Source organism: Corapipo altera, unplaced genomic scaffold, assembly GCF_003945725.1.
Source record: "Corapipo altera isolate COAL_440 unplaced genomic scaffold, ASM394572v1 0, whole genome shotgun sequence".
NCBI lineage: Eukaryota > Metazoa > Chordata > Aves > Passeriformes > Pipridae > Corapipo > Corapipo altera.
Window position 1 is genome coordinate 56,720,476 of NW_020884872.1, and position 26,895 is coordinate 56,747,370.

At 37.8% G+C, this 26,895-nt stretch overlaps 2 protein-coding genes across 2 annotated transcripts in view; one reads left to right on the top strand and one right to left on the bottom strand.

The window, feature by feature from the left end:
- RB1 (RB transcriptional corepressor 1) overlaps positions 1-26,895 on the bottom strand; it is a 71,520-nt gene that overhangs the window by 27,350 nt on the left and 17,275 nt on the right. Inside the window, exons 10-17 of the mRNA XM_027648857.1 lie at positions 24,195-24,304; positions 22,678-22,755; positions 20,306-20,393; positions 19,740-19,856; positions 18,978-19,034; positions 18,860-18,891; positions 18,706-18,782; positions 18,287-18,489 (exon numbers count right to left, since the gene is read on the bottom strand). Of these exons, the coding sequence (XP_027504658.1) occupies positions 18,287-18,489; positions 18,706-18,782; positions 18,860-18,891; positions 18,978-19,034; positions 19,740-19,856; positions 20,306-20,393; positions 22,678-22,755; positions 24,195-24,304 (762 nt within the window). The remainder of the gene's footprint in view (positions 1-18,286; positions 18,490-18,705; positions 18,783-18,859; positions 18,892-18,977; positions 19,035-19,739; positions 19,857-20,305; positions 20,394-22,677; positions 22,756-24,194; positions 24,305-26,895) is intronic.
- Positions 446-2,169, top strand: LPAR6 (lysophosphatidic acid receptor 6). The gene is given in 2 exon segments (XM_027648867.1): positions 446-2,005; positions 2,008-2,169. Coding segments are annotated over 2 exon segments (924 nt in total). The 5' UTR covers positions 446-1,128; the 3' UTR covers positions 2,055-2,169.

The window sequence follows — 26,895 nt, forward strand, 5'->3', positions numbered from 1 at the left end:
AAATTATTTAATTACCTAACAATGTTACTTTGTCCCTCCTGAGCTTAGTATTGAGGGAATTTAGATAGAACCACTCAGATGATTCCTGGTGATTAATGTGTTCTCTATTACAAGGAAAGATATCTAACAAAAATCATGATGCTAATTCAATCCTGTATAAAATCTCACAATTACTATTATCTCCAAAGAAAAACAGGAACTTTAAGGCATGAGGGTTATTCAGGCACTGCAAAGTCTTCTCATGACTAAAGAAAAAGATTTTTCAGGCCCTGGCAAAATTGACAAAGGACTCTTCAGGAAGCATGGAAAGAGTTAAGAGGCAGCTGGAGCACTCTGCTGGTGACCATTTGCACGACTGCAAGCTACAGTCTGCAAGGTACAGCAGAGACATTATCAGATTAGGGGAAGGCAAACAAACCAAACTGAAACCATTCTTCAGCGCCCAGCCTCTTCTTCCTGTGATGTCATGCTACAAATTGCCTGAGCGCTCTGCTCTCCTCTCCAGAAGGAGCTGGGCTGCCGAGGGCTGTGGGCTGCAGGAACAAACACGCTCTGGAATTCGGTTTCTGCCCTGGCAAGCAGCTCCCTTCTGCTTCTGCTTCCTGCCCCATGGGACCAGCCAGCAAGCTGAAAAACTTGTTATACAGAAAGAAGGCTGAGGGAGAAATGCAAGTGCCCACATTGTGGCGTCCAGGAAATCGTTTCGCGAGGCACATACTCCCAGTACATTCGGATGGACAAGGCTTTGCTGTCACGATCTGCAGCCAGGAGTAAGGCAGAAAGCCCTACAGTGGCTTCATTGAATCGAGGTGGGAAATGGAACTAAGCAAGCTTTGAGGTGATCTCATCTGCCACAGATGATGCCTTTTCTGACTTTTGCCGACTGGTTATGTGATTACAAATAGCACTCGGAAGAAAAGAGTGACCTTCTGGTGATTTCTACTGGAGATGTACTCCCCTGCCACAGAGCTCGCCTTTCTTCCCTGAAGCTTCACAGCACAACAAATTTGCCAAAACACACTGTTCAAAATACATCTGATCTGCGAGTTCTTCTGGAATTTCAAAAGAGTTGCAGTAAAAATACCAGAGAAACCTCCAAATCACAGGAATTTTAAACATACCATTATAATGGTAAGCTCTAATTGTTCCACTGAGGACTCCTTTAAATATACTTTGTATGGGTGTATCTTTAGCATGGTGTTTGTTCTCGGCCTCATAGCAAACTGTGTGGCGATCTACATTTTCACTTGTACCTTAAAAGTGCGAAATGAAACTACAACTTACATGCTTAATTTAGCCATATCGGATCTGCTTTTCGTGTTTACATTACCCTTCAGGATTTATTACTTTGTAACCAGAAACTGGCCATTTGGAGACATTCTTTGCAAGATTTCTGTCACCCTCTTTTATACAAATATGTATGGGAGCATTTTATTTCTGACGTGCATAAGTGTAGATCGCTTTTTAGCTATCGTACACCCCTTCCGATCTAAGACTCTTCGAACCAAGAGGAATGCAAAAATTGTCTGTGTTGCAGTGTGGATAATTGTGTTAGCAGGCAGCACACCAGCAAGCTTTTTCCAGTCTACAAACTGCCATAACAATACTGCACAAAGGACATGCTTTGAAAACTTTTCAGAGGACACATGGAAAACCTACCTATCTCGGATTGTTATCTTCATTGAAACAGTTGGGTTTTTTATTCCACTCATCTTGAATGTTACCTGCTCCACTATGGTCCTACGGACTTTGAATAAGCCGCTTACATTAAGCCGGAATAAATTAAGCAAGAAAAAGGTACTCAAAATGATTGTTGTCCATTTGGTGATATTCTGCTTCTGCTTTGTGCCTTATAACATTACCTTAATACTTTACTCCCTTATGAGAACACAGACCTGGGTTAATTGCTCAGTGGTAACTGCAGTCAGGACTATGTACCCCATCACTCTGTGCATCGCCGTTTCAAACTGCTGTTTTGACCCTATAGTCTACTACTTCACATCAGATACAATCCAAAATTCGATAAAAAAGAACCGGTCCACAAGAACACGTGATGTCAGATTCTCTGAAAGGCCAGTTTCAGAAAACTTCATTCAACACAGCCTTCAGACCATAAAAATGAAAATATTTGACAGTGACTCTACAATATAAACTATATTAAAAGACTACTGGGACTAAACTGGAATTAGAAGCCTGCACATTTCTTCAGCTGTGGACATATGTTCTGATATGTAAATGTTATGCTTCCTTCACATCTGAAAAGTTTATTACAAGGCTGTAAAAGTGTTAAGCATAATAGCACACGGGAAAAGTATTTTAAGAATTTACGTCAAAGGTCTGTTCTGACAGACTGTATGTTAGGAATGAACTTTTAGGTTTGGATTAGGTTAACCAAAGTCCAAAGACTGTTTGTCAAGTCATACACAAATAAAAAAATAGGTTGGTTTTCTTTCCTGAAGTTAAAACAATTGCTCATTTTTAATAATTATATCAGTTTCCAAGTTACTGAGGATGGGGGTGAAGCTGCCTACTTTACGCTACAGGATCCAGTCACTCAGGAAAATTGCCCCATATTGTCATATCACTTCATAAGCTACTGTGCCTGCTCCAAGGTTTCCTCTTTTCTCTCTCTCTCTCCCTCTTACTCCTTCCCCTCCTTCTTTTTCCCTCCACCTTCCTTCTTAGGGAACATTACATTCATAGGAGGTTTCAATCCATGGGTTATAAGAACTTTGTTTCTCCTAGGTTTATCTTATTAAAATATATGCTATCTCCACAAGTCTGGCCCCCATGAAGTAATTAAGTCTTCTGGTAGTTTAGAGCATTTGGAAATGACTTAGACAGACTGGTTTTTCTTCTCACCTCTGTCTCAGATGCCTACGTAATTAAAACAAAGTAATTCCTGATGACTGAAGTTAGTGCTTCAGGTACAGTAACACTGTATTAAACTCTTTTGTGAGAAGTTCTCCAACTCAACATGACTTTTGAGGAAAATAACGCCCTCCAAATAAGTTAATTCGATCCAAAGTAGTAGTTTCTTAGAAAAACATGACTTTTGCCAACTAGAAATGAACATGTGCATCAACTCAAATATTTCTTCCAGAAAACTATTCAGTGTCTCCTAAAGAAATTCAAGACACTGTGATTTTGAGTGCAACTTCCTCTCAATTTTCATGTCCTAGAAATAATTTTAACATAAGCATTTAAAATTTCAAATGCTATTTTCTTTCAAACTTCAAAAAGTAAAAAAAATCAATACTTGGGGCTACGTGCTGGCAAAATTAACCAAGACATTTTGAGAGGTCAATGCTATGTAAAAGGAGGAATCTACATATATTAATGTTACAAACAAGAATACATAGACAAAAGTGCTTTAAAGCATCCTGTTTTATACGTTTTCCAGCCCTAGAACACTGTGTACATTTTCCTCAAAATTAATTTAACATCACTGTTAAATAAAAAAAATTTAAAAGGTAAAAGTAAGTGTTGTTTTTTCCTCCTCAAAAACAATGGAGTCAAGAATAAGAACTGAGTTTACATGAATTTGCACTTTAGATTTAGGACAGTCAGAGCAACACAGACACAGCACTGAGGTATTTTTACTTCAGGGCTGTATACAGAAGCACGAATCAATGTTGGAGAAAAGGCATATTGAGCTGTCAGAGTATATCATATGTTATCTGGCTGAGTTTACTTCCCTTTGCAAAGTTTTTGTTAATTTTTACAACTCAACAGTACATTGCCTCCTACGACTGGGTAACTGAGTTACTGAAAGACTGCCAGAAAGTAATGTTGATTGAATTTTAAATTTAAGAGCATTTTCAATCTTTATCCATACAACTTATAAAAGGAAAAGTCAAATAGCATGAGCTTAAGCTACAAACATATCACAGATATAAATATCTACATAATATCTGAAAATAAGCAATTATCTTTGGTGGGAATCCTAAACTCTTTTAAGATTCATATCCGACTTCAGAAAAATGCACAAAAGCCCCAGCATAGAGTAGAAATTCTGTACATTTTCTATATTCCACTGACAAATCCAAAGTTCAAAACCAGATATGCATCTCTAACATCTCAGTGAATCCCTCTCTAAAGAGCCTGTTTAATACTAGACTCCCTTTTAAAGACTGTGAGACAAAAGCCTTTAAATTACATACTGGGTTATGTTTCTAGGCTACTACTCTCACGGAGCTTGTCAAAGCTGTTACTCGGTTTAAGTGACAACTTGTTCAGCAACATCTCTGCACTACAGCAGTGAGCACCCTGGAGTCTCACCCTGGTACAGAGAAGCTACTCAGTCTGAGATTACACAACTGCAGGAGGGGGAAAATAAAGAAAAAAAAAAATCACTGACTTACAAGCAGAACAAGCAGATAAAGTCACATGCATGAGTACTCCCCTTTAAACCAGACTTCCTTGGTGTATTAGCTTGAGTAGGCTGGAGAAGAACAGACAGGAGGTCTTTCTGCTTTGCACTTACTCTCCAGGGCAGAAGTTTCTGCTTTTTGCAACAGCACAGTGCCACACAATACAATAGTTTTCTAACCAGTTAATAGCTTGACACCCCAAAACTATTTGAGGAAACTTTGTATTTTTTATTATTAAACTTACTTCACTCTTCCACAGGAAGAGTGCAGGAGAACCAAATACCCTAACAAAAAACCAACACAGTCAAAAAACCATCATCTGTAATTTTGAGAATCAGGTCATTACTTGAAAAATTCCTGATCTGACTTACTTAAAAGAAGAGTGAATCTGTACCTCCCACAACAAGCTGATATAAAGCCAAGGTACCAGCTATTCAGGACTGGATGAGATTTTCTCCACCTTTTCTGGTTCTGCAACAAGATTATCCTGGAGAGTTGTGGATGGAGCAATGTTTTCACTGGTACATTCCTGAACAGATGCACTCCTTCCCTGTGCTCCTGCCTTTGATACCAACTCTTGTGTCTCTCTGGTAAGGTCTTATGCTAAAATTTAAATTTAAAACCTAGATGAGGAGTTATGATCCTAATTCATGCCAAGAGCTCTCAAATAAAAAAGGCTTATATTGTCAGAGCTCCTGAGGATCTGAATGTGTTGCAACCAGTACTTCCTAAAAGTGAATTATTTTTACTCATATGCCTACACAGGGGGCATTAGGAGTTCAGTTCTAGAATCAAAACTTAAAAAACCCTGTTCTTTGCAGTCTGGTTTCTTCATCTACAGAGTGCAGAAAATGCACACTTACTATAAAAATAAAAGTAGAGGAAATTTAGTTGATTTCAAACATGTTTTTGATCTAAATCAAGGCAGGTAGACATTGATAACTAGATAATTAACCAGCAGTTTCAAAAGACAAGGAAAAAGAAACAAACCTATGATAAACACCTCGGATTTATCTCAACATATAATTGCTTCAAAAATCAAAAGATGTCCTCCCATTTTATACTTACTATACTCAGCTTGAAATTTTAACTTCTGGCTTTTTCAAGAACAGAATGCAAGTCAATTTTTTTTTTCACCCTTAGTATACATGTCTTGGATATTTAAAAAAAATACCAATACCAAGTCAAACACATTTTCATGTTTTTCATCCAAAAATGTGTAAAAAAACCCCATGGAATAGACAGATAAGGAATTCTTAACTGGAATCAACCTCCAAGCTTTCATTTCTTAAGGAGGTAACCTCAGACATAGAAATGCAAAGATTGAGAAAGACCTTTTAAGACCAGGTAGGAGATAAGAATGGCTGTACTGGGTTAGACCCCAAACATTCAGCTAATCTACAGTCCTGCCTCCAACAGTAGCCAAGTTTGGATGCCTGGGGAAGAAGATAACAGTAGGAGAGGCACACAAGACTTTCTCAAGTGTGTCCTGGTCATATCTCAGGACTTTTGGGATTGGATGTATTTGTGTGTTCAGCAACATTAAAAATTTCTCTTCTGTGAGCTTCTCCTGTCTTCCTTCAAACGTGTGTAAAGTTTTTAACATTCACAGTAGTAAAAAGTTCACATTGCATGTGTGGAGGGGGAATAAAACTAAGAAGTGCAAACATCGTTTTGTTTCAAATCTGCTAGTTTCATTACTGCCCCCTCACTTCTTTTGAAAGAGCCAGAGAGTACTAGATTGTCATTCAGTCTTTCCATATCACTCTTGATTAGTTGGTCTTCCATCATCTCTTGTAAATGAGATAGTGATTTTCACTTGTAATTTCAAGCATCATCATCACCAAAGATGAGACTATTAGAAATACACAAAGAATTCAGCTAAAATTACAGAGAACCCCGTGAGGTTCACTTAGAGACTGGTAATTTGAAAATCCCACCCAAGTGCATTATCCTCTAGCCTTATTTATTCTTTCAAGTTATTTTCTAGGAGTTTTATCAATGAAGAGCAATTTGTTCATACTTTTCCAGCAGTAAATGTAATATTATAAGGTTCTTGCACCTAGGCAGACCTGTAAATCCTGATAGGTTCCCTTTTTTGCCAGACTATAATTTAGACTTCTGGGTTTCTGGCATTTGAGCACCACTGACAAAATGAAAGAGGATATGTTTCAAAGGCTAAGGCAAAATGTAAATCAGAATTATTCTAAATCTAGAAGATATAAATGTCTGGGCTGCATTGGTTATCCAATTACCAGAATGTTGAAAACATTGTATAAACAGAACTGCCACTGCATTAGTATATTTACAGAATGTACTCAATAGAACGCATTTAAGATGAATGCAAATTCAGAAAGCCAAGCTTGCACAGTCTAATACTTCTGCAAGAAGTTGGATGGAGAAGTTTGTTCTACTTGTCTAATTCTGCTTTCACACTGAAGCCTTTTGCATTTATTGCCTCCCCCCCATCCAGTTCCTGTTATACAGCTGTTTATAAAGTAAGCCCAGTTTTTCCCGTAAGAAAACTGAACTTACCACAAAATTAAACCAAACAAAAAGAACTCTTCGCACATCTTCTGGACTTTTATAAAACCTACCATTTTGTTAGAAAACTAAAAATTCCAGAGCTGAGAATTTAGATTTTAAATAACTCTTTTTTTCTATTTAAGAAACAGTCTCCCACTCTAGTTCTAGCAAAACTAAAAGCTGTCCTGCACTAAGACAGATAAGTTCTCTACAGTTTAAACTTGAGAATCAAATCACAAGCAATGACAAAGGAAGGTCTTCAGCAAGAAGTTCTTATCCTTTCACGATGAGATAAAAAGAATATTTTTCTACATACACAGCTTTAAGATTTGCCCTAACTCTACCTTTTTTAGTCAGTGAGTTCCTGTCATAAAGAACAAAATTCTTAATTAACAGTGCTAGCAATAGGAGGCACTCAAAATTAACACCATTATCTTGGAAATAATATTAAGTCTATTTTAAATGAAAACAACTGTGGCTATGTTAAGTCCTCTGCTTTTCAGATGAATTCTGCAAATACTGCTGCTTTATAAAAGGAAGTCCCTTTGACAGATCAGTTGCAAGTCTTCACTCTTCTGTAAAATCATGCAACATAATAAGATCTAGTAATTTTTTGAAGTTTGTCCTGGTGAGCACTTTCTAAAATCAATTGTTTAAGTAATAAAAACTGAAGACATTCCTGGTCACTAAGGAGTGATACTGGATTACAAAAAATTTACCATTCATCAGCAGCATCAAGAATTACACTTGACTAAAGTTGAAACCATCTATAAAAAAAACCTTTGATGCTCTTATAAAGTAATGAAAAAAGTACCCAAGACATTGCAGATATTTCTTAATGGAGACATTTGTTAAGTATACAGCAAAGCATGGGAAAAAATGAGAATACAGATGGTGAAGCAAGTACCAAAATATCTGCCTTTTCAGCCCTAAAAAAAACATGTTTCATTAATGAAATCAAATCTGAAAACTGCTGGTCTACTTGTTTGCTAGAATTATTTCACACTTCTTATGTGCGAAACAAAGTTTACCACATATACTGCACCCTCACATTGTATTTCACATGCTCTCATGGGTGGTAAAATCAGCACGTTCTGCTATCCAGATAAGATCTGTGAGCTCCTCTGAGCTGCTGGAAGGTGCAACAGACACAGATGGAGCATGCCAAGCACAGGCTCTGGTCTGGGTAGGCTAACTCCCGAAAGGAAAGGACAGGGTGCTGACAGGCCAAGTGCTTACCCAAGCCAAGTTTAGACTAGGCAGAGTCTAACTGTGTGAACCTCAAGTCTCTGCTCGGGGGTTCAGGAGAACACCTGGTACACAGGTCCCGAGATTAGCTGTACCATAGGCACTTATCAGCCTGTGCCTGACCAATTCTGACATGCAATTCCAACACAAATGAGAAGCTTCAACAAAACCCAGAGGGATTACCTTTCTAGAGGATGGTGAACACTATGCCTACTCAACAGCTGTGAATAGGGGGATCCACATCCCTGACAAGGACTTTTTATTACAGGAAAGTTACTGTAAGACACATACTCAAGTGATACAAATATGTTACTGAAATACTATGTATTCATATCATCTAAAAGCAGGCACAAAAGAACTTTTTCAGCCTACAAAAAAACACTTCTAAACAAACCCCACGCATTTATGCATGCAATAACTTAAAGGAAGTGCAGCAAGCAGAGAGACAAAACCTCCCTTCCAATAGCATATAATTTGACAGTTTGAATTTGACATGATACTGTTATCCCCTTAAGAGCTTCAAAATTGAGCATATAGCCGGGAAAAAACCCAAACCTTCACATTAGAATGTGTACTTGGCACCTACTTTGCTTCTTAACAGAAGTTAACTTTATCTTCTGTAGAAAGGTTAGCAAGGAAATGGCCCAAATGACACAGCAATAAGGATAGAAAGAGCAATAAAAACTTACGATAGTTATTCAGAACTGTGGCTCAGATAAAACAAGCAAGACCCAAAAAAACACCAAAACCCCAAACAAAACAAAGCTTCATTCTATTCATTTCACCAGTTTTGTTTCACTACAGAGATTTATAAAAGTACAAAGCTGGAGAGCATAATCCCACACAAGGAAGAAGCAGCAGGGATACGACCTCAGAATTTAACCCAAGCATGGTTTACTTTTGTATTTAAGAAGACAGACACATCAAATTTGCCGCCATTCAGCAAGATTTTACAAAACGGAAGGACTGCAAATATATGTCTCTGAATTCTAACATATTCTTCCCTCAAGGGCAACCTTTAAATGTTCCTACAAAGCATTTACAATGCAGATATTACAATGTCGCAGGATGAAAAGCTGAAGTTTAAACTACCTAGAAACATAGTAGGACTAAAATGAAAGTCCTACAGCCGTAGTACGACCACCAAAACATTGGACAATATAAAAAAAGAGCAACTTGGAAAACAAGTATTCCCAGAAAACTATTTCACTATTTTCTGTTAAAATGTTACCTATAATCAGGGCAACCTTAAGGAAAAAAAAAGTCTATCATATTAACACAGACTTATTTCTCTGACTAACTCTGTACTTGGGACTGGTGTAGAGACAGGCAAGATACCTTTATACTGCACCAACAGAGCTGGCAGCTCCACTGAGCACAGCCTATCAACCCCAGTTCCCTGTTACAGCTGTAAATCTATAACCAGAGAGATCATAACACAGACTCTGCTTCTGTACTTACACTGGTAACTATACATGACCTCTGTGTGAACAGAAAACACAACAGTGACTATAGGCAAGATACATAGCATAAGTAGACACCTAAAGCAAAACTGGGCATAATTACACAACTGCCTTGCTTATGTCCCCTTCATGTTGAAAGGAAGGGGGAAATGCAGTTATGATGACTAGAATTAAGCATGTGACTCACTTCTACTAACTTTAACAGACAAACATTATAGATCTAGTTTAGGTTTGTCATTGAGACAGATGCTCTTTACAGTTAGGGAAAGAGAATAGTCCCATTGTAAAATATCTGTTTAAAATAAATAGAATGAATTGCTTTCTGGAAGTGCAGCTCCATCTTGAGCACAGAGGGAGACTAAATATCTAAGCTACTGAAGTAGGACTCATATTCCCCTAATAAGAGAAACTCTAAAGCAGTAGATGAAGCAGAGAGAAACTTAAATTCCTAATCAAAAAAGGCATCTAAATTTCACAGAATGAAATCTCCACATAGTTGCTGTCTCTTAGGTAATCTTTTTGGTCATGTTTGTACTTGAGTCAAAAAAGCATCTTAAGGGTTGGGCTGACTTGGTATACCTGCAACAGATAAGCCCACTAACACTGTGCTAATGTAACCCATCTCTTACAGTCCTAGTGAGTGTTGTGTACACTAAGTGAGTGTCTACTGAGAAGTGAACACACTGTCAACAGAGACAAAAGCAGGAAACACAGGACCTCGGCTTTAAGTGTTCTGGTTTCTCTTCCACTAGCCTAGAGGATTTGCTTGGATGGTAACACCCAAGCATGAATAACAGCTTTAGTCATCTTGATGATAAACAGGAGTGGCAGGAAAGATTTTCAAAGTGATGGTACAGACAGTGAAATCTAAAGTTCCCTGTTCTTCCTGGTTTTTCAATTTGCCTTCAGCTGTTCAGGCAGATAAAAGTTTCAAGCCTCAAAAGCACAGCATGATTTCTATAAAAGGAAACTCTTCAGGAGTACTAGAAAGGCATGAGAGAAATACTCTTACATATTTTATGTAAGTATTTATTTAAGAGTGTGTATATATACATGCTCAAAATAAAAAAGCATATAAACATAAATATATATATATATATATATTTATATTATACTACATGGTATATTCACAAACACCCAAAAACCAATCATCTTACAGACTTTTAAGAATGTGCCCTATATGATAAAGGGAAAATCATAGAAGGTTTTCCAGCCACAGCCGCAATAACTGAAATGTCATAACCTTAACAACATTTTTAAAAGCACATGCAGCAGAACTAGTATGATCCTTTAGTACTATCACGCCGAGCAGCAGTGGTGGTAGTGACCTCCCTCTCATCCCACATGCTTCTGAAACACATTCATGATGCAAGCAGAAATATATTTAGTATGTATGTACAGACAGAAAACCTCAAATATGTTCTCAGTTCCTTTTTGCATGTTGAAGCTGCACTCTCCTAATGTAACTTTGTTGAAAGGAGCACGGTGAGCACATGAAAAGCCATCATTTGGTGGCCCTTAGCATGTTTCATCTCTTGCAAAAAAACCCCTAGAAAACATTATATATCATCATCCATCACAACTTCCAAGCTGAGACAGGATACTAGGTGCCCAAAATTCAGAAGACCACTGGAACTGAGTCATGTCTGCAAGAGCAATCTGCTGTCTGCAATTCCTGAGGTGCCTGTCTTTACACCAGTGAAGCTCCCTAAGTAGTTTGCACCCTGACAGTGAGCGTGCTTGCCAATGTTGTCATTCTGGATATGCCAAGCACTTTTTTTGTACTTAAGGGTGTCCCTCATTCACAAATTAGATATTCCTATATCTGAGGAAAGGTAAAATTTAGTAGGCATGAAAGGAACAGACTAGCTTTTCCAAGAGAAGACAGCTGCTATGCAGAAACACCTATGAGTCCTGGAGCCTAGAGGAAAGACAGTGCAGGAACGCATGACTCATTTGCCAGCACTGCAGTCACTCGTGGTTGAACCCATGGCTACATCTGCGGTTGGCAACACGAGCCACAGCATGTCCTAAGGCCTCAAGGGCAAGTGGCAAAGCATAGCTTGCACCCACATCCACCACCACTAAACACTCACCATTGCTAATCCATACCAGCAGCTGAAAATAGTCCCTGAGCTGCATTATGCCCCAAATCTTGCCTAGGCATTGTCCAGAGGAGAGCTGACAAAGGCCAAAACAGGTCAGGGAACACAACACCAACAAAACATCACTGATGACATGGTAATCACTGATGTGGGGCAATACTCAAGCCCAAACTATTGTCTCTTTAAAGTCAGTAGCACAGACTCAGCCCCAAACACAGTCCTTGCCACATGACCTTACTTGGCTGCCTATCAACAAGACTTTAGACTCATTCTTTTAATACAACAGTAAACAGCTTATTCAGTAACCTAATGTATAAAATGTTGACAGTATGACCATTCCTATTTCTTCCTGTTTTAAAAAGAATTACATAAAATGTTGAAATCAAAGAGGTCTTCAAACTGCACGTAGACACCTATGTCTAGAAGAGCTGTAGGACTTCAGATAAACCTTACAGAAATCATTACTGAGAAGGATACACACCACAAGAAAATGTACTAACTCCCTTTCCTAGATGCTCGATTCCTCCTTACAAGTGGCACAGAAACCTAACTTGAAATTGTACACTGCATCCAGTGAAACAGGCACTAAGCACTCGAGTACAGTGAGCTCCACAATAACTGTGTCCTTGTACAACCAAAGTACTAAGGAATACTTGCTGACCTATAATTGCTCATAGCTTTACCCTGACCTGGATTTAACATTTTTTACACAAATCTTAAACATACCTATTTAATATTTTTCTCCTTACCGCATGATCAAAGTCAGTCTGCTGTTATTCCAGCTCAGTGAGTTCGTCATATAAATGCAATAATGTATTCTTTAGGAATACACAGTTTTCATCAGGATGGCATTTCTGCCACAATGAGCTGCATCAGTTAAAACCAATAGAAGTCTTGTGGGATGACATATAAACATTAACTACATAGTTAGTTGACAAATACTTATTGCAAACATTGAGTTATGTTAAGTCAAATGTACATGATAAAACAGTACTGCAGATTTCATGGCAAATGTCGGACTGACAGTAGAAATCACAGAAAAGAAGCAGTTAATAAAGGAGAAGCATTATGGAGCACAGGTTAGGCAATGCTACATGGAAAAAGTTATAAATAAAGCAAAGTACACTTGTCTACTGCTGATCATATTTTAACCATTAAGAGAAGTAACTTCAGAGAGCCATTTTCATCTTGCATCAGTCAGTAAAACTCCAAAACACATTACAACTCTAAATTGTAACATATGTCAATCCTGGTGTTCGTTCTTCCTTTTAAAAATACAAACACTAATTAGGACAGCAAGTGTTACAGACCAATACAGCCAAAGAAGGCGACAGTATGAACAGCTGCAGTGCAATGCACTGACTTAGTTCAACATCTGTTTGTTACTCACACAAAAACAAACATCAAAAGATAGCAGACCAAATCAGGCTGCGAATGAAATCCTTTTTGCCTGCCACAGTGAACCTTCACGCTCTGTTCTGGGCTGTTGTGGGGTTGCAGAAGGTGGTGCAGCTGACCTCATCCCTGTTAACAGCAAAAGCTACCACATAATCTTTTAAAACTGCAGTCCTATGAGGAATAGCCCTCGACTCCTAGCGCTCATGTAGATGAGTTAACAAGTTAACATTCTGCCATCTGTAGAGCCTAACAAAAAAAGTGTGGAGTGCTTCTTTCTCTAATCCCCCTTACTGGGTTGGCATAAATTACCTTATCTTTACACAAGGTTGCAGTTTGCCTGCAACTCCAATGCAGAAGAACAAGACCCTTTCACTACTCCAGTACCGGGCAGCTGAACCCTGACAGAGCAGAAGGGCTTTCCATATCTTGTGTTGGGCCCATCAAAAGCTGGCTTGCAGAGAAACTATTCTGTAGCACGGCCCAAATTATTTTAAGTATGCCAAGCGTGATGATTTAGAACATGTGTACGCTCCACACTCTCCACTTACTGAACATGTGAAAGGGCATTTGCAGGAAGAACCTTCTCTAAGTAGCAGCATGAAAAATTTAACACCTTGCTTGTTCCTCCCCATTCAGAGTTTGTGAGCAGAATGGAAGCTGAGAGGAAGGGAAATACAACTAGATTGCTTTGCAGATACAGATAACAAAAGATCACAGGTGTTTACTTTCTTGAAGGACACAGCAAAAACCAAAAAAAACCCCAAATCCAAACTTAAGTCACACTGAAACAAATGCATTTCAGATATTATAGACATTTCACGCAAAATAGACTGAAAAATTATAGACTTTGTGTTTCATTTGCTTGCACTGAAAACCAGTTCTTCCTTGTTTATTCCCAACACAGTGCAGCAAACAGCAACACTTTAGTCAAAGATGTGACACAGCAGTTGACAGGGCTTTCTCTAAGGGAAATTCAGATATTCTGGAATTTGTTCACACAATCTTCATTTGAGATATTCAAAACAATCACTTTTTTGGCTGGCCAAAAGAGAATTTGACAGAATTATGGAAAAGGCTGAACTTCCAGGCTGGTAGGTAATGATGCCAAAAAACCTGGTATGAAGGACTGCTCAGAGACTTTGTATCTTTAAGCAGCAAAGGCATTTATTTGCAGCATTGGGAGCGAGGTAGGTCGTCCTGCACATACTCGCTCAAAGGCACCACACAAAATCAAGGTTTTTATACAGTCTTACATACATGATTACTTACATATTCATATGATTGCAACACCTACTATACATATTAATGATAGGCGGAGTCTAGGCAGACCTGGCACTGAATTTCGGGGGTACATCCGGCCTTCAGGCTCAAGTTGGGGGTCTTTTTCTCATCTTTCCCATTCTGACCTTCTTACCTTTCCATTGTTCTTGCCCTGACTACTGAAGCTTGCAGAAAGTCTTGGCTCCAAGCCTTTTTCTTCTATTCAAATGTCTACCTTATCCTAATTTATTACCCCTAGGTTCATTGTACAGCATTCTTCTAGGTTTAGATCCAGTGAACAGAACAGAAGGGCTCTTTAGTAGCACAGGCAGAGCAGGTGTTGGGGGGGGGGCTTTTAACTCTTTTAGGCCTGGCTCTTGCTTCAGTAATGAGCTATCCCTTCCACGGGAAACAGATCTCAATTATGGCAGGGTTTAAATCATATTTATAGAAATATGATCAAAATGAGCAAAGGCTATCATCATCTTTGAGTCTAAAGTAATTTCAGTTCCCTATATTTAAAGTTACGAAATCAAAATAGTGCCTACTGTGAGCACAAATGTTCTACAGTAAAGAAAGAATACTGTACAGTATATTTCTATTTTGCAACTACAAGTTATGCAGCATTATCAACAGATTCTTAACTGATCTCCACATAATCTGTCTCTGGAAGCATCAAAAACTCACTGGTAAATATCTGAGTGGGTAAATGGGGCTTCTCCTTTTCAATAAAAGGTTCAATAAAAATTCAAGGAAAAGAAAGTACTTTTCACATGATTTAGTCAATATGTATTTGCCCCGTTTTAAAATCAAGAATTATTGAAAAGAACCTTCAGCTGTTTTTCACCCTTTATTTTGTCTGGCCATGCTTTTTTCTTTTTTTTTTAGTTAAAAGAAAAGATGACCTAGAAAAGTTTCATTTCCTTCCTAAAGCACAGACGAGCAAGTCAGCTAGCTATGCAAAAGCAATAAACATATTCATAATGACTAGCTAAGGAGTAATATATTATCTTCAGATACCAGTAAGAAATCTCAATTCATTTGATACAGCTTTCAAAGTCAGCTAAAGGTCAGATGCACTTAAGACTTTTCTTCAGGGAAATTATGCAAGGCATTTTTCCTCACAAAAGCTCTGTGACAAGTAAAACTACAATAAATTCAAGCTATTCTGTATTAAAATGCTTAGTCCTTTTAAATCTCTATTGAAGTCCTGCTTCCTAAAGCAGTCAGGAGAATGAGGAAAGACTGGATAAAACCAGACCTGACTCTCCAAAAAGCAGACAAGCCTTGTAATGAAATGCACTACCTGGGAGGGGGAAGAGGCAAGAACTAAACAAAAACACATGGTAAATAAGTAGGGTTATTTACCCAACTTATCAGAGCTGCATTATGCAAATATTTGTAAAGAAATATTTTTCAATAGTTTCTATTCTTATTTATCAAGCTAGATTTTTTTTTTTTGCATAAGCTTTACTCATTCCATGCTTTTCTTCTTCATTTTAACACTTAAAAAAATACATTCTCTAATCATACAAGCAAACTTGAGGTTTCTTGAGATTCCATCTTCCTCGGACTATCATTGTTTAAAATTAACCCAAAGCAATCAGTTACAGTGAGACATTCTTTATAAGTAAGAAGGCATGTGACTTTTCTCTCCTCCTTTATCAAGTGTTTGGAGGTTAAGAGGTATTTACTGGTATGAACTACACTTCTCTAACTGCCTACCCATTCTTGAGGGAATTGTTAATTAAGCAGACACTTGTAAACCTTGTACACCACTAGACGGAAACAATATCCAGGTAAAGAACTGCAGAAGAATACAGTAAACCATTCCTTTTTTCACTAGCTGAGCCTTTCTGGGACACCTCAACAGCCTCATAAGTCAACCACAGCAGCATTTTCTCCTGTTTCTAATAGGTTAAGTGTTTCCTGACAAAACCAGCCAATATTTAGATGAGAGGAAGGGGTGGATTTTCTGCCCTAGAGGACTCATGGCTCTCCATTTCTATGTGGGGCCTCAGCTCCTTTGCTGCAGGGACCCAGAGACTCAGCAAGACATTTTAGCACAGATAGCGTTTCACTACTACTCCTCTCCTGAGCCACCACTAAACACTCTGCTGTTCACAATTCACCGCCCTTCCCTCACGGGTAGCCAGAGGAGGCAGTGGAGGACAGCACTGAACTTTGGGGTGCCTGTCCTGGCTGCCACAGCTGCCTTCAGCTTTTGAGGAAAACCTACTGTGCCCTCTAGTGCCAAGCCCCCAACAATAGGAGACACTGTCCTGAGCTTGGGGAGACCCAGGTGAGACATGACATGAAGGTCAGTGAAGCAGCACATTCCTTTTTATTCCCTCCACTAGGCTCCACTCCACATATTTTGCTGCTACTAGGTGAGGTGATCATTGTAGGTCCCTTCCAACTGAACTATTCCATGCTACTAACACTCAAATCAGCTCTATAAGCCACCCCCATCCCAAAACAGTACCAAACATATGCCTGCAGAAGCTCAGGAAGAGAGATCCAATACATTAAAACACATTCAAGCAAAGTACTGCAAGTTTCTTAAAATACTGTCTGCTTCTTAAAATATTGCCTTCTTCTCCATTTCTGTAGGCTCTGATGAAAAGAATTCAAGGGCTTTCAGGCCATCTTATTCAAAAAAGTGCAAAACCACTAAGAAATTTCCACAGCAATGCAGAGGCAATGTGCATTTCCCAAGACATCAAACATACAGAAATGTTAAAAGGGAAAATTTACGCTCTGGTACAGCAGCTGTAGCACTGCACCAGAAATCCTGGGGTGCATACAGTGCTGTGGTGATGAGCATGGAGCTGGATACACAAGACTTGCCTCCCCCAGTGAAAAGGTCACTTTTACAACAGGGCATATTCAGAGAGCCACATGTGGCCATTGACTTTGTCAGCAAGGAAAATCGAGTAGCAAGGCCTGGTAGGCAAAAAGTGGTCCACTAGATTCACTCTGAATCAAGGCAATTACTTCCATACTACCCTGAGGTCAGCATGCTTCTCCTGGGCTAGATGGGGCTCTCACTGCTCAGGCCAACACCACTCCTTGAATCTGGGAGTATAACCCCACTGCCTGGTAAAGTATCACCCATACTAGAAAACTGTTAACTTTACACTCTCAAGCCATACACAAACCAAACACAGATTACCCTGAAAACTCATTTCATGATTAAACTATTCCTTTAGCTATGGCATACCATATTTTTAAACTTTCCAGAACTAAAAGATATGGGATGGGTTCTTAAATGGTTGCATTATGTCTCTGATTAAAATTACCAGTCTCTATAAGTCTTATGTTTTGTGGCATAAATAGCATATTTCTGGTTTATAAGTAACAAATAATAAAAAGAACAATATTTGATTTACTGAAATCCAGCCAAAAAAACCCAACCTTCCAGCACTTTATTGTAATGGTATCCAAAAATACCAAAGCGACTGAAGCACAAAGGACAATGCAAAACAACATTTTAAGTACTATTAACAAATATAACAGATGCCCAGAACTAAGGCCCTTTTGCCAAGTAGGAATAGCAGCTGGGTAAAAATTAACTTTCAAATAAAAGCATAGAATTTATTGCCTTGACTTTGGTACGAAAACACTGTTTAAGATTATTTGGCTTTATAATTCATGTCAGACTAGTAAGATGATGTTGGCTTACAATCACGTAAATCAGCAGAGTTATGTTGACTCCTTCCTCTGATACACTCCTTTTTTTCCAAAACCTGAAGACATGGTAAAACTGATCCTGTTTTGCTCTTGTAATTTATTTTTCTAGAAATAAATCTCAACAAGACCACAACCTTAATTTTATACAGTTGAGTGTGATTTCTTTTTTCAAGGTATGCATATTATACAAGGGCAAATACTACTTTAAAGTATTACTTACAGATTGCCAAGCAAGAGACTCCATAATTCGATGTTCACAGCGTTCTAGATGCTTTATCATTTCCCGTGTTAGGCTTGGCTCTGCTCTAATAAAGCTTTCGATCACCTTGTAGAAGTCAAAAGCTTTTAAATCAAATACATTAAGAATCCATGGGAAAGACAAGTCTGTTTCAGCACTGGTACCATCACTTTGTGAAGCATTTCCTGAAGGGAAAATGGACTAAAATTATCACAAGTATTACATTCTTTCACCTTTAATGCTTTTTCCTTTTTGTATTTATTGAATCATTGCTAATTCAGACATTTCTGTGAGTTGGTTTTTTGTTTCTTTTTGGTATTTACTCTATTTTATATATTAGAACAGATGGCGATAATTATCAATAAATAACAATGCTATTTAGGACCTTAGATTTAACTTACTGCCATATGTAGCCATGACAACCTCAACAGCACACGCCAGCAGAGATGTGTGGAAGATGTTATCATTCAGAAGTGTGCTAAAGAGAAAGGAAGTTATTAGTACTTGTCCTAAGGCTAAAATAGCACACTTCAATAACAAGTTAGGGGCAAGTACCTGAAATTCTGCACTGAGAGGCGCTCTTCCTCCTGAAATATATAAATCAGACCAAACTGGTGAATATTCTTAGTATTTCCAAATGCACTGAGTACTAAGCTACCAGCGCTAAACTTACCGACTTCAGCATAGACTCCATTACTCTGTAATAGAGACGTACTCCAAGCTTGTATCTCTGTTAGAAGAAGAAATTCAAGAGTATTACAAGAAGTTTTAACAGACTACAACAGGCAGATTCTTGTATTTTAACAGTGCAGAACATGTCCAGTTTTTGACAGAGCCACTATAAAGTAGTGATACCCCAGTTCCATTTGCAAGTAAGGCTGGAGATGCCTCAAAGTACTAAGGCGTGTGACTACCCCAACCACGTGAAAACTTAACCACGTGTAACAACATAAACTGTGTCCATGTTGATTCACTGCTAACAGGATAAAAAGCAGGGTTGACAGACAGGAAGCAGACTGTCAAATACAAACTTGGTTGGATTTATTTTCCAAAATCCTTGTTGAAAGCACAGCTGCCCTACTGATTTTATAAGTCACCTTTTAAGTCACATTTTATGAGTCACCTTTTGCTGTTTTAGGCCAAGTTACCTTAATGAATGCCAACAGATGTTTCACTTAATGTATTTTGCCCAGCAATTTTCCCATTCTTCAGTAAAGGATTCCAACATATTTCCACCTGGTTCATATTGCTCCTCAGAGGAATTTAAATATCTTTACAGTGCTTCAGAAAAAAATACTCATCAATTTGAAAAGAATACTGTTACTTTTTATCATTAGTGATCTGCATTGAATGAAGACAGCCAGTAATTCAGGTCTCACATTAGCTAGTACTAACAGTGTTCAAAGGAGTAACCCTTAATGCAAATGCTACTTACCTGTGAGCCAATTTCAGCCCATCCCTGTCCAACTGCTTCAGCAAATTTCTTTTTGAAGATGTGGTCAAGACTTTCTACTCTTTTCAGGATACCATCGTGAGGGTTCACTGTGCAATTCTAAAAAAGTACATGCAGCAAAGTAGGGAAGGAAAGGTAAAGGAAAGACATTTTACTTCAAAGTAATTTTAATGATTTAATCCTGCTTTACTTTGTAATGCCTCTCCATCAGCTTGCCAGCATAAATAAAAGTTGAGTATTTAAAAGAGAAGAGTACATCATCTTCTCTCCTTTTTATACCCCCTTCTTCTTCCATGCAGTATGGACATAAATTAATTTTAATATTTAGTGCAGTAACAAAAATAAAAAAGCACTTATAAGGTTCCAGTACACATCAGTTAGAAGTGCTTTCTAAAACAAGTAACTACATTCCAATTAAAATGTACTTCTTCAAAAACTGGTTGTTATTAAAGGAGCTTCCAAAATATGTGCATAAGATCTACAGGTGTATATTTTAGTTGAGTGGTAATTCCAAGAATCTTTCACAAAGCTTCCTTGTAGTAACTTACATTAAAATATGTGATGAGAGTATCTGATGGTTTATCAGGTGCTGAGTTTAAAATCATAATCAGTTGCTGAATGTTATTCATTGCCGCTCTGGAAAAATACAGTAAAATACATACTAAACATTAGGGTTGGCATGAGGGTTTGCAGAAACTGAACAGCAATTCTACCAAAAAAAAAAAATTATTTTAGTTCTCACTCCAGTTATCAAAGAACCTGCTAGGGAAAACTGTTGCACTGTGTTAATTATTGTGAATTCTAATAATGTTTTTAATCCAACAATCTAATTGTTTACTTATGGATTGCAATAATTTTAATAACCAAAAGAATTAGTGTATGCATTTCTCTCTTAACACCTAAGAAACAGTTTGATTCTTCTATGGTATTGTTACTTTCTGAACTTTTCATTCTGATTTTTGGTGGAATTGTGTGTTTTCCTGTTTTAAATTTCTGTGTCATTTAACCTCAATTTGGCTCACATCACCAGACAAAAAAATGTAAAAGGAAGAAAAATGTGTTCAATCATTATTATTGTACCAGTGCAAAGATGCAATTTTCCTTAATCTATTTTTAGAAGGTTTTGGTAAAATTACTACTGTCAGAAATCTACTAATGATAAGGAAAAACATAAGGACAGTGGAAAAAAATAAAATGAAAACACACAACTGATTCTCATTATGCTTTGAACTAGTACTTACACTGACTTTTTTCTGTTACTTTCTATATAAATGACCTGACACAAATCCACTGATAAAAACTATTAGACTCTCTCCAGTTTTAGGGGGTTTTAAAGCAGATCTTAAGTATCTAAGTTCAGAAATATGACACTATAAGAAGAGTCAAATTAATAAGTATGGTGCTTTCAGGATATCCTATGGGTGTTGTGTTTAATTGAGGGAGAGTTAATGATACACCTTCCACTTTGTGCTGGTGATCAAATATTTGCTGCCATCTACTGACACATCTGTGGCTTTATGAAAAACAGTTACTACAGCCCAAAATCAGTGCTAGTGAATAGGCCTTCATGTGAATTGCCTTAAATGGCAACAGTTTTGGAAAACTCGGAGCAAAGCCCAAGTGTGGATGGGGAGAATCTAAATATCTCACTAGTCCTTCTCTCAGATCAAAGTCAGTTCAGCACATTTCAAATTCTTAACAACGCAGAAACTTCATACTCTGGACTTTCCTCATGTCAAGAACTTCCTTTCATGTCAAGAACTTTAATGATGCATCTTTCACAGTATTAGAGGGCTTTAATTCTACTGTAATTGAAAAGTGTCAATGTCTATCTATAACTGTCAAAAATGGGATTTGTTGCTGTCAATGACCATCTTATTAGTCATAGGTGATCTAGTTTCTGACATCACACATTCAGTCTGGGAACCAAAAGGAAAACTGATTCCTTTGTGGCTAAAAACCATCACTGGGAGTTAAAGATTTGAAGCATAGAACTAAAAGGGACCACAAGGTAATCAAATAAAGCCTTTCGCAGTTTGAGGCAATTAGAAGTTCTTCTATATACTGATAAATAGTTATCTCAGCTGCATGTCTCCTTTTATTATTTTTATGAAGGAGCTTTTCAGAACTTTGCTGCTCTTTTGGTTAGAAAACAGTTTCTGCAAATGGCATCGAGCAGATTTATAGTGGACGCGCAAGCCCCGAGCCCAATTTATTCTTTTCCAAGCAATTTCCACTGCAGAAGTATTATTCATAAAAACAAAATTTATTTTACTTATTTGAAAAAACTGAAATAATAATAAAGGGTACAGTATTTTAACTTCTCTATAGCATGTTAAAATGAAAGGACTTTATACATCAAGCACAGAACAAAAATTCACTGTTTGATTTTCTTAAACCTGACACCTTAAGAATGACTACCTGTGAGGACACTTCTCTGCCTACCTAGCACATGGCATTGCCGTCACATATCTGACTGGCTCTTGAGTGTCCGGGAATTTCTAAGCACAATCAGGCAAAAACACACTGATTTTGTCAAAAAATTATGTGGCACGAGGGAGAAATCGAACATGCAACTCTCCTTTCCTTTGGTTAACTGAATTCAAGTTTGCAGTTTTTCTGCATTTGATTACAGATCAAACAATCTCCAATTAATACTCCAAATAATACATTTCTAACACATCTGTCCATTTTCCCAACTGAACGAAGTCTGTTGGCACTCTGCAACGTTCATCTTCCCAATACAGGAAAAATATCAAAAGTAAGTACTCTGAAATGCTAAATCTTTCCATATAGAAAAAGTAATACTAAAAAGCCAAAGACCACAGAAGAAATGTGTGTGCATATACAGTTTGGTATCACAAAAGGAAGCCAGAAAATAGAGAGCTAGGGTAAAACACCTTAAAAGAAAAACTCATACCGAACAGGAGTCTGTGGAAGCATAAGACTAATTTCCTCCTCTGGACTGTTTTTCAGTGGTGTCCTCTCCAACTGTGAGCTACAGAAATGGAAAACAAACTTATGCAGAACTAATGTAATCCAAAAAACAATGTTTTCTATAACAAGTTATTGATCCAAAGAGGTAACTGTGGAACACATTTTTAGAAGATCTAGATGTCCAACCGTTCCAGTTGTTTAAACAATGTAATTTAAATTTCCAAATATATCTGTATATATGCTTTAAGCAGGAAGTTAGCCTAGATGACCTCCAAAGTTTTCCGCTTTTTCCTTTTCTAGAATTCTATTTACAAACAGCTTAATTTATACGTAGAGATGATATTACTTCCTTTTTAATTCAATTTTAAATGAGTGTATTTTCCTAGTATATATTCAGGCTCACACAGTGAGCTCACACAAAATTATGGAAATGTTGAATTGTTATGAATCACTGGAATTTAGGTGTATAACTAAAAAAGAAATCAAACAGAATCACAGAATACTTCAGGTTGGAAGGGTCATCTAGATTAAAGGTCATCTAGTTCAACCTCCTGCAATAAGCAGGGACATCTTCAACTAAATCAGGTTACTTAACCTCACCTTGAATGTTGCCAGGGTTGGGCATCCACTACCTCTCTATGCAACCTGTGTCAGTGTTTCACTACCCTCATAATAAAACACTTTTTCCTTCTAGCTAGTCTAAAACTACCCTCTTTAAGTTTAAAACTATCACCTCCTGTCCTATTACAACTATTAGGCCCTGCTAAAAGAAGTCTGTCCCCACATTTATTATAAGTCCCCTTCAGGTACCGGAATTCTGCTCTAAGGTCTCCCTGGAGCCTCCTTTTCCCTAGGCTGCAAAACCCCAACTCTCTCAGCCATCCTCCATAAGGAGAGGTGCTCCAGCCCTCTGATCATTTTCATGGCCCTCCTCTGAGCTCACCCCAACAGCTCCAGGGAGTGTGCCTGGGCACACACTGTTTATTCTGCTAGATCATCTGTCCCATGCAAACTACCATTTCCCAATTTGTGGGTACAGGTCAGAAGTCAGAATGGGCTCAAGGCCACTCCCAGCAGGTAGCTTCCAAATGCCACCATACATTTTCAGGAAGGAGAATGTGGACAGTGAGGTCCCAAGCCATTTCATGCCAGCTGGCTCCAGAGCCATAACATTGTCTCCGGCACATCTAATCAACTAGCATGACATGGCTTCTGCCTCCTCCTTACAATTCCTCAGCTTTCCCTGGATGACAGGGCCTTGCATACAGTAAGAGTTAGAGCAGAGCTTCCAAATCATTTTACGGTAGAGTCACAGGCAGATGTTTTTTAATTAAGTGATAATGTAAAGCAAGGCTGGTTATGTCAGAAATACCTTAGCTGAATGACAAATGTAGAAGGTCAACAGGATACAGAAATCCCCGTTTATAACACAAGGGGGCAGAAAGTAACACAAGTTCAAATTTTCTATTATAAAGTGAAAGCAGTAAAAGGAAACATTACCATGCTACGACATCAGGCTGTAGAGTTTCATCGTGATTCAGAAATAATCTTGCATCTATATCTTTGTTTTTGAGATAGAGCTCGTCATACTGTTTCAAGATAACTTCAACCTCAAAAAAATTGGAAAAAATCCAAATTTATTTTATACGAACAAGTTTGACAATTTATTGAAAAATATAAGTTAGTCCTACCTCATAAATACAACACTGAAATGCTAAGAGAATTCCCTTGTAGCTCACAAAGTTCTTATACAACAATTGAAACACACCCAGAGGAAAATGATTGTTTATAAGAGAAAACAAGATCTTTTCGAAGAAACATAGGTCTTGACAGGGTAGAAGAGCTAAAAATAGCTATAATGGGAAACAGATCTGCAAACATTTCCTTCCAGAAAAGAGGGGTGTCTCCAGGAGCAGGAAATATAAAACGTTTGTTCTTAGAACAGCGGTCAGACAATCAGTTTGGTTCGCCTCTGATGGTTTGGAGATGGAGGCCAATGCTCAAACTCAAACATTCTTGTTCTAAGATTTTCCCCATTTCATACTAATATATTTGTGCTGGTGTAGTTCTTAAGAGATGTGCCTATTTCTGCAAAAATACAGACATTTCAAATCCACTTTTTTGTTCTTTAAATAACTGTTAAAAGTTCCTTAGTTGATTAGATCCCAGAATGATATGACTTCATATTGCATGGAAAAGTTTGTTGGATTTTTTGGATGGTGTGATTTTCTTTTTGTTTTGGTTTGTTTGTTTGTTTTTAATTTTTTTTTTTTAATTGATTAGCATAAACTTGAAGTCTGCATTTTTTTTTAATCTAGGCCTCCACTTCAAATCTGCTGCTGTGCTCCTGTGGAAGTAGGCAGTCACCTCAATTATCTGTTCCCTGAGCCCTTAAACATATTAAATGATGTTGTGCTCTGGCAAATTCCTGTTAGAAAAACAGGCAACAGTGCATATGAACCGTCCCCTCTTAGCCCCAAGAGAGAGAAAGCTGCAAGTATCTCCTACATAGCTTTGCTCCTCACCCTTTCCTTTTATCTTCACCAAATGGATTTGCTCCAAACTGATCTCACAGTTAAAACTTTGAGATGAGGACCACTAAAAAAGATTATATTTCAATTCTCATTATCACTATCTCTTGTATTTAAAAAGTTAACTTTATTTTTATTATTTTCCTAATGGCTTATGCATTCTTTTTATCTAAAATATTTCAGTATTTCATAAACTTCTAGAAAAAACAGCAGCTCTTAGACAAAATGGTTGTACTGGGATAACTGGGAAGAAACCTTCAGTCAAAAATAAGAGTTCTGCATGAATCTATTCAACAGTGCATAAAGCCTGACCAACAAACACATACTAAAGACAAATTAAATACCAACTGTAAGTCTCAAAGGCTTTTCTTGCTTTGGAAGTAATATTAAAATTTATCAAAAGTTCAGTGTTTTTGTTATGAAAATGAAAGTGAATTTAAATGTGCCACATTACTAGCTATTGTACTGATGATGTCAGCTATGGTTGATGGTTAATTGGATTACACATATGAACCAAATATCTCTGAAATATAGCTGTAACCTTCTGCTTTGCCACTCAAGGTGCTCAAGTTTCAGGAGCAAGGATAATGTGATTGGATTTTCCTTCAGATGCATTGTTTTATAAAATTTTCACCAGCAGAGTCTTAGTACTTTTGGTACTATGCTTAAGTTGAGCACCCTTGGATGAAAACCCTCTGATTTGAGAACAAGCTGTTTAATGACCTTTGCCTGGAAGTTCATACAGGGTTTCCCAACTATATATACACACATAAATTAAAAAGTCTAAACAGGCTACTGATACTCTGAAATTAATTTAGGAAGAGATTAAGATCTTTAGTGGGTCTTGTACTTCGTTCCCCACCGAACACACTATGAAACCGAACAGAAGATACACCTAGTTGAACCCTGCAGACTTATCAGTCTGATAAGCTTCACAGCCGCTTGTTTTCAAGTTACCACATCTGTTGGTGACACACAGCTAGACCTACTCTTTCAAGAACGATGAAAGGAAAACACATGGTAAGAAGTTACCTACTAAGGTGCACTCTTGGATGCAATTGTGTAGAGGTAATCTTCTGCTTCCAGGCTACGGTTCGGCAAGATGAAAATAATTCTGCATGGACACAGCTGGCCAAACTCTGCCAAGTTGTGAAACTGAGCCTAACCTTTTAGATATCTTTCCAACATCACTACAGTAACATGTCTCATTTATATTTAAATTTAGGTATGTAATTTAAGACTGTTTGCATTTACAGAGTGACTTCAGAAACCTAATATTGTAATAGTTGGGTTTTAGATGAACAGCCTTACCAAGATCATGGATATACAATGCTTATGTGATGTTTTGCTTTGAGCAAAAGCACTGGTTTAGCCTCAGGAGATTCATTTATTAAATTCAAATATAACAGCTAAACACACTTCATGAATACTGGAACCCCTGCTAAGCCACATTCCTAAAAAACAATGCATTTTGCTAGATGATTTTAGAATAACCTATTAGAACTTCATCAATGTGTAAAGGGAATCTTAAGCAATCTGGCATAAGTAAAGAACTGTTGTTAGTATCGGGTTTGTGTGGCCAGGTTCTGGTAGCAGGGGTGCTACAGGGATGGCTTCTGTGAGAAGTTGTCAGAAGTTCCCCCATGTCCAGCAGAGCCAACGCCAGACGG